Here is a 13,362-nt window from a genome sequence, read left to right on the forward strand (position 1 = left end):
ACTCTGTTTCCTGTACACTGTACTGCATGATTGTAGTGGGTTTACTAACGCTTTAGTACTAGTCGCCATGTTGACTATGACGTTCGCAAATATGGTTGACAACGATGTAAGCTGTGTGTAGCGGTTTGGCTTTAAGATTTTTTTTTCGCCTGGTCACAGACATATGTGTTGTGCACAGAAGTTCGCAAACGAAGGGAAAATGTGAGAGGAGGAGAGTGCGTAGATGCAAGAAGGAATTATACAACGAACAAAGTGATGATGCTGTTTGAATGTGGCTGCAATAAAAGTGAATTGTGTATTCATTCCGCCGATTCTGTTGAAAAACGTTTCTTAAACGAAACGAAATCGCGATAAACCTGAATTTGTCCAATTGAAACTCTTGTTTGCAACTGTTTGGAATAATGATTGTAGCAACCTCATGATGGTTATAGGGAAAATGTGAGTATCATGTAGTAGCCTAAACCTATCACTGTTACATTGAACTGGGTGAGTGGAATATGAAAGACAGTCATCTAATATCCTGTAATAAAAGCCCATGCTCATCAAAAAAAAAGTGTCCTGCCTAATCTAAAAATATTTGGGCTCTAAGGCACTGCATCTCAGTGCTCGAGGCGTCACTACAGACAACCTGGTTCGAATCCAGGCTGTATCACAACTGGCTGTGATTGGGAGTCCCATAGGGCGGCACACAATTCACCTTTATTTAACCAGGTAGGCTAGTTGAGAACAAGTTCTCATTTACAACTGTGACCTGGCCAAGATAAAGCAAAGCAGTGTGAACAGACAACAACACAGAGTTACACATGGAATAAACAATAAACACGTCAATAACACAGTAGAAAAAAAAGAGTCTATATACATTGTGTGCAAAAGGCATGAGGAGGTAGGCAATAAATGGGCCATAGGAGCGAATAATTACAATTTAGCAGATTAACACTGGAGTGATAAATGATCAGATGATCATGTGCAAGTAGAGAGACTGGTGTGCAAAAGAGCAGAAAAGTAAATAAATAAAAACAGCATGGGGATGAGGTAGGTAAATTGGGTGGGCTATTTATAGATGGACTGCTGCTCAGATAGCAGATGTTTAAAGTTGGTGAGGGAAATAAAAGTCTCCAACTTCAGCGATTTTTACAATTCGTTCCAGTCACAGGCAGCAGAGAACTGGAAGGAAAGGCGGCCAAATGAGGTGTTGGCTTTAGGGATCATCAGTGAGATACACCTGCTGGAGCGCGTGCTACGGGTGGGTGTTGCCATCGTGACCAGTGAACTGACATAAGGCAGAGCTTTACCTAGCATGGACTTGTAGATGACCTGGGGCCAGTGGGTCTGGCGACGAATATGTAGCGAGGGCCAGCCGACTAGAGCATACAGGTCGCAGTGGTGGGTGGTATAAGGTTCTTTAGTAACAAAACGGATGGCACTGTGATAAACTGCATCCAGTTTGCTGAGTAGAGTATTGGAGGCTATTTTGTAGATGACATCGCCGAAGTCGAGGATCGGTAGGATAGTCAGTATTACGAGGGTATGTTTGGCGGTGTGAGTGAAGGAGGCTTTGTTGCTCCAGATACTCAACTAGTCTAAAGAAGGCCAGTTTTTTTATTGCTTCTTTAATCAAAACAACAGTTTTCAGCAGTGCTAACATAGTTTCAAAAGGGTTTTCTAATGATCAATTAGCCTTTTAAAATTATAAACTTGGATTAGCTAACACAACGTGCCATTGGAACACAGGAGTGATGGTTTCTGATAATGGGCCTCTGTACGCCTATGTAGATATTCCATAAAAAGTCAGCCATTTCCAGCTACAATGGTCATTTACAACATTAACAATGTCTACACTGTATTTCTGATCAATTTGATGTTATTTTAATGGACAAAAAATGTGTGTTTCTTTCAAAAACAAGGACATTTCTAAGTGACCCCAAACTTTTGAATGGTAGTGTATATATATATTTATTTAAACAGCATTTAACCGCCAATGTTGACATTTGAGAGTGAAGTGGTTACTGGATGCCTGATATGGCTGTGTGAGAGTGATGGCTGTGTGACAGTGACCAGCAATAGGTGGCTTATCTAGCAGGCTCCCTGCTGAGGACTGGGTCTGTGCTGAAGGACTGGAATCAGAGAGAGGTCAGGGAACAGAGTATGCCTTAGAGCACGTGCAGTCAGTCATTGAGCTAACAGAGCTGAACTGAAGAGGGCATTGTGTTCCTTTCTTCCCTCTCTCTGTGTGCTGATGCTTGATGTCTCCTCCTTACTGACTGACATATAAGCAGGACCTCTTTCAGACAGGCATGACTACTTCATTTCCTATCAACTGACCCTGGAGGAGAGCTGTTGACCTGGTGAGAACTCTCTCTGCTGCCGTACGACACATAGACACACGCCCTCAGTAACAGGCTAACAACAACACTGAAGCGTCTCCTTGGCAGAATGTGTCCCCTTTATCAGTGTTTTCTGTCTCTGACTCACTGACTTCATGTCTGAAGGCTGAATCCAGCTGTATCTCCTGCCCTGAGTGTCAGTCCTTCCTCTCTCCAGGGATGTTGTGTTGTCACAGCTGAATTATAAATGGAGGTAGGATGCTGTAAAATAAATACAAAACGGGACAACAGGAAAAAGGTGTCACTCTGAAGTTGGAATGAAGGACTAGAAATACGTCATCGTGTTTTCCACCCATTATTGCTTTGTACTTGATACTGTAGCCTGAGTGGGGGCTTGTTTTGACATTGAGATGTAGAGCTATTGTATGTAGAGCTATTGTAATACGTTAGAGATGCTTCAGGTTCCAATGTTGTGCTTGATATCATCTTTCTCTTGTCTTTTAAAAGTAAAACAAACCTCCACTAGCTGTGTCCTAGTCATCACACATAAATGAACATGCCCCTGCCTGCACTGGAAAAACCTATACCGGTATGTAAGCCCTCCACAAATAAGTGTTGTAGTAGTAAAGATGGTGAGGTTGAGAGAGCCGGTCTAGTATTTCAGACTCTGATAAAATGTGCTGGCTCGACTTGGCCAAGTGTGCATTGGCTCTGAGCCTCTGACTGCCCTGGCATTGTGCCTCAGAGTGGAGCTTCCTCTATAGAGCTAATACACAGACACACTGTGTATCTGTTGTTTGGCAGTGAGACAGATGCCTGAGGGGGTCAGTCTTTCATCTCCTGACTCTTCTATTCCTCTATCCCATTTCTCTTCCTCTCCTCTCAGGGACTTCCTCCCCCGGGGTTCTGGCATTGTCACCCGCAGACCCTTGGTCCTCCAGCTCATCTCTGCCAGCACAGGTAACTAACTAACTAACACACACACACACACAGACACACACACACACACGTGATGTAGGATACATCACATTAGACTTCTGTCACTCTGTGTATATGTGACTCCCTGTCTGTCTGTCTGTCTGTCTTCAGGGACAATTATGGAACGCTGTTAATTGTACACAACTAGGAGGCACATCGTACTGCTCTGTTCCCCTAACCTCCAGGGTTTGTTATCTGTGTAGTGCAGATACAGCAATGATGTCATATATATAAACTAGACTAGATATCTGACGCCTGACGTATGTGTCCGAAGACGATTGGTATAATATATTTATATTTGATGTCTGTGTGAAATGGGCATTGATCCCCTGCATCTCTTTCTCTCCCACCCCTCTATCTCTGTAGAGTATGCAGAGTTTCTCCACTGTAAGGGGAAGATGTTTTCAGACTTTCAGGAAGTTCGCCAGGAGATCGAAGCAGAGACAGTGAGACTCACTGGAACCAATAAGGGCGTCTCTCCTGTCCCCATCAACCTACGAGTTTATTCCCCTCACGGTACACACACCACAGTGTACTACTCTTACACACTCCCCACATGGTAACACACCCTGCATCTCAACCTAAACCGGATGCTTCAATGCATAAATATGTGTGTCTGTTTGTCCTCAGTGTTGAACCTGACCCTGGTGGATCTGCCTGGCATTACCAAAGTGCCTGTAGGAGACCAGCCGGCTGATATAGAGTACCAGGTCAGACACATCAGTACAATTCAACTAATATTTTAAGACAATTCTCCCACCCTTCTTCTTCTTTCATAAATAAAGTTGTATTGTATTTGTTCCCCAGGTGAGGGACATGATCATGCAGTTTATCTGTAAAGACAACTGTCTGGTCTTGGCTGTGACTCCAGCTAACATGGACCTGGCCAACTCTGACGCTCTCAAACTGGCCAAGGATGTGGACCCTCAGGGTGAGACCAGAAGGACAGAACATCTCCCCCAGCACCTTTTCACATAGTCCAAATCATAGATATTAGCATTCTTTCTTCATTCTTTTTTCAATGGTGAAAATATTCAGTACATTGGAAGTGAATATAACATGGGCACTGTTTGACTTTCTTTTTCATTGTTTTCCACTAGGCCTGCGGACCATAGGGGTGATCACTAAGTTGGATCTGATGGACGAGGGAACGGATGCCCGGCACATACTGGAGAACAGGTTACTGCCACTACGCAGAGGTACATGGGCTTTTATTACCATAATGTTCCCCATAATGTTCCCATAACATCACCCTTGACCAGGCTGAGGTAATTGTTGAAATGGAGGCTTGATGTCCTCCTGCCATGCTGAGCTCACGGGTTGAGTTACAGAATTACAATCAGTGCCAGCCTGCCCTGGGAGTGTGTGTGTGTGTGGGGAGGGGGGGTCAGGGTCTAGGCTGGCTGGCTGGGTAAATCTGTGCCAGGTGCAGGGTCATGCTTGATCCTTCAGGTAATACATTATACATGGAGCCTACTGTTAGTACTGCTGTTACAGTAGAGAGATTAGAGTTGAACTGCCTGCTGAACTCAGATGACCTTCTGAATCCTGCATCCACAGATGTAGTGATGTGTAATGCATGGAGACAGCTTACTCTCTCCTCTCCAGGTTATATCGGGGTGGTGAATCGTAGTCAGAAGGACATTGATGGGAGAAAGGACATTAAGGCAGCTCTGGCTGCAGAGAGGAAGTTCTTCCTGTCTCACCCTGCATACAGACACATGGCTGACAGCATGGGTACCCCCTACCTACAGAGAGTCCTGAACCAGGTACACAAGAACATACACTGATACGTTTTGACCAGATAACTGTTCAAATCAGCTTTTTCTTTATTGTTTGTGTGTGTGTCTCTAACTCTCTCTACAGCAACTGACCAATCACATCCGAGACTGTCTGCCAGTGTTCCGCAGTTGTCTCCAGAGCCAGCTCCTAGCGCTGGATAAAGAGGCTGAGGAGTACAAACACTACAGAGCTGACGACCCAGCACGCAAGACAAAGGCCCTACTACTGTTAGTACACACACGCACGCACACACACAACTAACATAATACACAATGCTCTATTGATGTGTGTTCAGGCTGATGCAGCAGTTTGCAGCCGACTTTGAGAAGCGTATTGAGGGCTCAGGAGACCAGGTGGACACTATAGAACTGTCAGGAGGAGCCAAGATCAACCGCATATTCCACGAACGCTTCCCCTTCGAACTGGTCAAGGTCAGCCTGGGGGTGTGTGTGTGTGTGTGTCTCACCAGCTTTCGCTCAGTGTGTGTCACGTCTTACCTTGGGTGTGTGCGTGTTTGTATCTTCAGATGGAATTTGATGAGAGGGAACTGCGGCGGGAGATCAGCTATGCCATCAAGAACATCCACGGCATCAGGTGTGTGTGTCAGAGGGGATACATGCTTTGTTGGGCTCAATGGTCTCTGTCACCACTCCTATTTCAGCACTCCTATTTCTGTCTCTGTGTCTGTCTGGCTCTCTGTATCTAGGACAGGTTTGTTTACTCCAGACCAGGCGTTTGAGGCCATAGTGAGGAGACAGATAATCAAGCTGAAGGGTCCCTGTATTAAATGTGTGGACATGGTCATCCAGGAGCTGATCAACACTGTACGCCAATGCACCACCAAGGTAACTACTGCTGTGTGTGTGTGTGTGTGTGTGTGTGTGTGACAGTAACACCATCATATCTCTTGTTATTTCTTGTCTCTAGTTGGGCTCCTATCCAAGATTGCGAGAGGAGACGGAGAGAATCGTTACCACAAACATCCGGGACAGAGAGAGTCGAGCTAAAGACCAGGTCTCTCTCTCTCTCTCTCTCTCTCTCTCTCTCACTCACTCACTCACTCACTCACTCACTCACTCACTCACTCACTCACTCACTCACTCACTCACTCACTCACTCACTCACTCACTCACTCACTCACTCACTCACTCACTCACTCACTCACTCACTCACTCACTCACTCACTCACTCACTCACTCACTCACTCACTCACTCTCACACACACACTCACACACACACACACACACACACACACACACACACACACACACACACACACACACACACACACACACACACACACACACACACACACAATAAAATATAGAGACGGTGTGTTCTCTGTACAGGTCCTGCTGCTAATCGATGTACAGGTGGCCTACATCAACACTAACCATGAGGACTTCATTGGCTTCGCTAAGTGAGTTCTCCCTGTCTATGTTTTCTGGTCATCATCATATGTGGGTTGGACATGAAGATGATTTAATTAAGAAAAATTGTCTGATGGGAGAGTGACTGTGTGTGTGTGTGTGTCCCAGTGCGCAGCAGAGGAGCGCTCAGACTAATAAGAAGAGCATTGCAGGAAACCAGGTGAGATTCACATAGCTTAGTTACTGTATCTCAGGTAATGAATGTCTTAGGTTTTATTCTCTGATGCTAATACGTGTGTTATGAGAAGTTAACAAATGTACATCTGGAATGGTAGCTGATGTGGAGGTTTACTGTTTGTAGGAAGAGCAGGTGAACCTGCCTGGGCACACAGTGTCTGCTCCATTCTAACCTCCCTGTTCTCTCCTCTCTCCTGTTACAGGGTGTGCAACCAGTCTCCAGTCTAATAGTATGAGTAGTCCAGTCTCTGTAAGGCTAAACCCTCACTGCTGACTCATGGCTGCCTCCTACTGAGACACTGTTTGTACCTCTCACTGGTTGTCTCCTGTTCACCAACCTCTAACCCACAGCTCCACTGCTCTCTTTTCCACCGTCTTTCCACAGACTGCACTCTGGCCCTACTCCCTCTGCCTGCTCCTCTCTCTCTCTGTGTGTGTGAGCAGCACAAAATGGCGCTGAGTTGTAAACTTGGCTCGGGTTTCTCAGATCCAAGCGCAGCTGTCTGGTCACTCACTAAACACAAACACTAGGGACAGCTACATCAGTTTTTGTGTATGTGTGTCACTGCCTCATCCCCCTTTCTCTCACTTCCTCCTCTCTTTCATCCTCTGTCCAAATCGGTCGGCTTTCAGCCGTCAGCTCTTTTTCTTCCTTCCTGTCCTCTTCACTGCTCTCTCACTCAGTCTCATCACTGAGCTCACAGTTTCTCTCTCCCACAGTTCTTCAACAGTTTTTTTCTCTGGGACTATTTCTTGGTATTATTTTACCATAGCGTACCGTCAATGTCTTTATCATTTCTAATGTTTATTAACCTCATACTCTTTGTGTAGCTTTGTATTGGTCAGAGAAATGTGGTAAAGGACTTGGCAGAAATGACCACTAGTGATGTAATGACTGGGTGAGGGGACATTTCAATTTTCTGACTGATCCTCTGTCTCAACAGCTGATCCTCTGTGCACGCATTACATATCTCTCTCAATCTATGTGCATGTATATGGATCTCTGTGTATGCATGTAGCATGCAGTATATCTGCTCTCTCCCACACTGTGACCCATATGTAAGATACATCATCCCACCATCTCGCTCGTTCTCAAGCTAAGCTCCACAGCACCTGCCTCTCTCTCTCTAAACCTCCAAGCTCTGAGGAATAGTTCACCCAGACCACATATTGACTCTTCTATTTACAACATGCTAACAGGACTCATCACACACATTGTTTTACCTGAACAATTCTAGTGCTGGGCTGTAGCTAAGTAAACATACAGTACAATCCCAGATCTTAGCTAGCTGACATACTGTAAGGGCTTCATAGCCTACTGTCTTTTGTACCCATGAGATTAGGTAACTTTGTCATCTGAGTGAACTATCCTTTTAATCCCTCCCAATTTAATCTCTTCTCAGTCCCTCCCCTGACATCACCCCTGACCTCAGATCTCTTCACAGGTCATCCGTAAGGGCTGGCTGACCGTCAACAACATCAGTATCATCAAGGGCGGTGCGAAGGAGTACTGGTTCGTCCTGACCGCTGAGAGCCTGTCCTGGTTCAAGGATGATGAGGTGAGCACAGAGTCACTGATCTGGTCTGATGATGAGACGACTGAAGCTGCTAAAGCTTTACTATGGATGCTTACTAGTAGAGTAGTGATGGGGGGGTCGACACAGTTACATATCGGGATATTATTTTTGATGATATCGTTTTGACAGTATCGCAATATTATTTTTGCACTAGTTGGCTGTACTTGTACCAAAACACTCCAGTATTTTTCCTTCATAGGTGGTTTTCCATCTTCTTTTTAAATAGGGAGCCAATTTATTTTTCAACACTAATTCCTATGACTGATCAAAACTAGTTCTCATGGCTCTCTTGTCCCTCTGCAGTAGACATACAGTTCCTTCAGAAAGTATTCACACCCCTTTTTTTACACTTTGTTGTGTCAAAGCCTGACTTTAAAATTGATAACATTTAGATTTTGTGTCACTGATAAACACACAATACCCCATAATGTCAAAGTGGAATTATGTTTTAGAAATGTGTACAAATTATTTCAAAATAAAAAGCTGAAATGTCTTGTTATTTCAAGCCTAAATAAGTTCAGGAATAAGAATTTGCTTAACAAGTAACATAATAAGTTGCATGGACTCACTCTGTGTGCAATAATAGTGTTTAACATGATTTACCTGATCTCTGTACCCCACACATACAATCAGTGAATTTCAAACACAAATTCAACCACAAGTCCAGGGAGGTTTTCCAATGTCTCACAAAGAAGGAAACCTATTGGTAGGTGGGTAAAAATAAAAAAAACAGACATTGAATAACCCTTTGAGCATGGTGAAGTTATTAATTACACTTTGGATGGTGTATCAGTACACCCAGTCACTACGAAGATACAAGCATCCTTCCTAACTCAGTTGCCGGAGAGGAAGGAAACCATGAGGAGTTGGAGTTTAATGGCAGTGATAGGAAAAAGCTAAGGATTGATCAACAACATTGTAGTTATTCCACAATACTAACCTAAATGACAGTGAAAAAAGGAAGCCTGAATAGAATAAAATATATTCCAAAACATGCATCCTGTTTGCAATTAGGCAGTAAAGTAAAAATGCAAAAAAAATGTGGCAAAGATATGAACTATATGTCCTGAATACAAAGCGTTATGTTGGGGGCAAATCCCAACACATCACTGAGTACTACTCTTTATATTTTCAAGCATGGTGGTGGCTGAATCATGTTATGGGTATGCTTGTCATCGGCAAGGGCCTTTTCAGAAGTACAATAACCTGAAGCACAAGGTCAAATATACGCTGGAGTCGTTCAATAAGACAACATTGAATGTTGCTGAGTGTCCTTGTTACAGTTTTGACTTAAATTGTCTTGAAAATCTATGGCAAGACTTAAATGGCTGTCTAGCAACAATCAACAGCCAACTTGACATAGCTTGAATAATTTTTTTTATAATAATGTGCAAATATTGTACAATCCAGGTGTGAAAAGTTCATAGAGACTTACCCAGAAAGACTCACAGCTGCAATCGCTGCCAAAGACGATTCTAACATGTATTGATTCAGGGGGTTGAATACTTATATAAATTAGATATTTCTGTATTTAATTTGCCCAAAATTCTAAAAACATGTTTTCACTTTGTCATTGTGGGGTATTGTGTGTAGATGGGTGAGAGAAAAAAACCCATATGTAATCAAGTTTGAATTCCGGCTGTAACACAACAATGTGAAATAAGTCAATGGGTATGAATACTTTCTGAAGGTACTGTGAGCAATATGTTTGGGAACATCGAATCATAATAAAATCACAGTATCGAATTGTAATACATACAGAACCGTGAGAATCGCAATACCGTATCGGCACCTAACTATTGTAATAATATCTTATGAGGTTCCTGGCGATTCCCAGCCCTATAGTAGAGGCTGGACAAAATACACACCTGAGCACCCCAGACCAACACACACACATTTATTACACATACATTTCTGTTAGCTACAAAATAACTCAAAATACGACTGTCTTCTGCAGTAGGGGAAGGGAGAGTGTCATACAGGGAATGTAGGAAAGACATGGGCAGCTAGGGTTCGAGTTATCACCATCATCATCAAGCAGGAAGTCTGGGGTATACTGGCTAGGATTGGCTCTGGGAGTTGTCCGTCAAGCTGTAGGTGCGATGTGGTTTGTCCGTGGGTCAGCGGGGCTGCCATCTGTCTGCCTGTCTGTGCCTGCTGTACAGGATAGGAAGGTCTGCACAGCAAGTGTAGACAGGCAGACACACCACAACACACTCTCTCAGCCTAGCACAGCACTGCTCGCTCATGAGGTCCACAGACTGTTTGTTGGTGTACGTGTGTCAGTGTGTTTTGTGATGGGCTGGCCTGTAACTTAGGTAACTCAAATGAACACATGTAAGTACAGAGCTGATCCAATACTACTTCAACTAAGCCCCACTCTTCCCCTGCTCCCCCTCTTCCTCCTCTGGGAGTTGAGGCATTTGGAGCAGTTCACTCTGACACAGCTGGAGCTGCCCCAAGTCAAAGCAACACACACATCTCCTTAATCATTAATTTATTGTCACTCATCACATTCCTTTCACAGGGGTATAATGGCAACAATGATCTAAATAACACAGTCTCTTCTAACAGCAGTGTCTCTGACAACACTACTGATAGGAGAACTACTACTAGCCTGGCTGGTACAGGAGGTTCTAGTGCCCCTTTGCTCTGCCTTCTATTTCACAATATTACACATTACAATATTAGACTTTACTACACAGACTGTACTTCAGTGTAGTTACAGGAATGCTGGGAAAGGGGTAATAATCTATGGTGAAATAGTAATCACAACTCTTATCTAAAAGGCAACAGGGTTGACTACTGTTGGAGCCCTGTACTCTCTCCATGCGCCGACAGTAGGTGTGTTTGTCTCAGTGAGGGGGATGTCCACTGTAATAAATGATCCTTACTATCACAGCTACATCAGCATGCTGCCCCAAAACCACTGTAGGCCTCAGACACACTCCTCGAGTCAGACCCAGACCAAGCTTCTCTCTCATAGTCTCCTCTATTTGAACCCACTTTCTCCACCTCCCCAAAATGTTATCTTTTTCTTTCCCCATTCCTATCTCTCCCTTTTTCCTCTCTTTTTCTTTCTTTCTCTGGCCCTTCTTCTCTGATTCCCTCCATCTGTCCTTCTCGTTCCTGCTCTCTCCCTCCTATTCCCCCTCTTGCTGGGTCTCTCTCCTTTTCCCTCTCTCTGATTGGCAGTCTCTTTGGGCCTGTACACATTCCTGGCTGGAGAACTCAAGGTTTAGTCCAAACACCCGCTTAGCTTCCAACATCTAGCTAGAGAAATCCCACATGGCCGCTTCTTCACTTCAACCCCCCCTCCTCTCTGTTCTCCCCCCCTTCCATGTCCCCCTTCTCCCCCTCAGACTCCCACTCACAACTCTTCCACACATCCAGATCACCTAGCCAGACCACCAGACTTCAGACACCCTTTCTCTCTCACTCTCCCTTATGATCTCTTACTTTTTCTTCAGCTCATTCAATCATGTCTCACGACAGTGTGGTCACTGTTACTTATTTTCCTTACATAAACACACATGCTGTACCCAGTCACACACAAACACAAACTCCCTCCCATATTTGCTGCTCACACTCTCTCAAGTATAGATACCCTCCATACGTTTCATCTAAACAATGTATACACACTAATCTCCACACACTAAACGGTGTATAATCTCTATATAACATTAAACAGACGGACTTTCCTCCTTCCCTCTCTCCCTGCCTGACAACAGCCGACCTGCGCCCATACTCACCTTATACACATTCCCATACAGCACCCATACACTCACCTTATACACATTCCCATACAGCACCCATACACTCACATTACACTGTACATACATATACAGCACCCATACACTCACATTACACTGTACATACACATTCCCATACACTCACATTACACTGTACATACACATTCCCATACACTCACATTACACTGTACATACACATTCCCATACAGCACCCATACACTCACATTACACTGTACATACACATTCCCATACACTCACATTACACTGTACATACACATTCCCATACACTCACATTACACTGTACATACACATTCCCATACACTCACATTACACTGTACATACACATTCCCATACACTCACATTACACTGTACATACACATTCCCATACACTCACATTACACTGTACACACACATTCCCATACAGCATCCAACCATTATAATCTACAGACTCACCTGCAGCCTTTTACCACAGCACAGTAGGGTGTCTGTCTGTGTCCGGTCTGCTTGCTATATCACACAGTCAGTCTGCAGAGAGACCCAGTTTCAGATAGAGCATCTTTGATATATGATCCACCATGAGCAGCCTGACACACACACACACACACACACACACACACCACACACCACACACCACACACTATCATACTGACCGCTTACTTACAAATATAACAGGCCTCTAGGCTTTCGAAACACAAACAGATCAACAACGTACTGTAGTAGCAGACAGCAGAAGGCAAACCAGCAAAGACCAACTCATACATCTAGTCCCAGTGTGAATGTGCATGTATGTGTATGTGTGTGTATATGCTCGTGTGTGTGTGTTTTGAGAGAGAGTGGTGGAAGCCATTCCTTGCCCAGTCTAACCAATGTGCAGACTACTGTACACCAGTAAGACCCTGAACAGGTAGTCTGAACACTGGGATGACGGAACAGGACTCACTCTCTCCTCTCCCTCTTCTCTCCTTCTATTTCTTTCTCTCCGTTCCTTTCTCTTTGCTTTTCATCTCTGAAGTGTTGGAGGAGTAGAAAGATTCTTCATGTCTCCTCTCTCTCCATTTTATCTTCTCTCATTCCTTTCTTTTATCTTGTTTTTCACCCATCCAAAGGTTTCATTGACAAACTGGTTAAAGTATTCTCAATGTCTCCTCTCCTTTCTCATCCTGAGTGAAGGGTCACACACACTGGCTGTCCTCTTCTATTGGTCTGGGTCCTGTTCTGGTCACGTCCCGGCCCGGTCCAGTGTGTGCCGGGGATGTGAGGGGCTGCGTCCGAGCGAACGAGTATCCAGCCTCGACGTGGCACATTCACTCTCACCACTGGGGATCTGCCAGTGCACTTAGTG

General features: G+C 44.3%; 1 protein-coding gene across 3 annotated transcripts in view; it reads left to right on the top strand.

Annotated features, from left to right (window-relative positions):
* LOC110524507 (dynamin-2) overlaps positions 1-13,362 on the top strand; it is a 29,949-nt gene that overhangs the window by 2,847 nt on the left and 13,740 nt on the right. The window contains exons 3-18 of one of the 3 annotated variants that reach the window (XM_036978304.1): positions 2,832-2,913; positions 3,211-3,284; positions 3,669-3,818; positions 3,933-4,012; positions 4,110-4,233; positions 4,403-4,501; positions 4,911-5,071; positions 5,169-5,311; positions 5,380-5,515; positions 5,611-5,678; positions 5,791-5,929; positions 6,012-6,098; positions 6,434-6,504; positions 6,623-6,674; positions 6,895-6,921; positions 8,137-8,250. In XM_036978304.1, coding sequence (XP_036834199.1) covers positions 3,701-3,818; positions 3,933-4,012; positions 4,110-4,233; positions 4,403-4,501; positions 4,911-5,071; positions 5,169-5,311; positions 5,380-5,515; positions 5,611-5,678; positions 5,791-5,929; positions 6,012-6,098; positions 6,434-6,504; positions 6,623-6,674; positions 6,895-6,921; positions 8,137-8,250 — 1,419 coding nt within the window. In that variant the 5' untranslated portion in view covers positions 2,832-2,913; positions 3,211-3,284; positions 3,669-3,700. The remainder of the gene's footprint in view (positions 1-2,831; positions 2,914-3,210; positions 3,285-3,668; positions 3,819-3,932; positions 4,013-4,109; positions 4,234-4,402; positions 4,502-4,910; positions 5,072-5,168; positions 5,312-5,379; positions 5,516-5,610; positions 5,679-5,790; positions 5,930-6,011; positions 6,099-6,433; positions 6,505-6,622; positions 6,675-6,894; positions 6,922-8,136; positions 8,251-13,362) is intronic. The other 2 variants (XM_036978302.1, XM_036978303.1) reach the window with 2 other exon arrangements.

Source organism: Oncorhynchus mykiss, chromosome 5 (genome assembly GCF_013265735.2).
Source record: "Oncorhynchus mykiss isolate Arlee chromosome 5, USDA_OmykA_1.1, whole genome shotgun sequence".
Classification (NCBI taxonomy): Eukaryota; Metazoa; Chordata; class Actinopteri; order Salmoniformes; family Salmonidae; genus Oncorhynchus; species Oncorhynchus mykiss.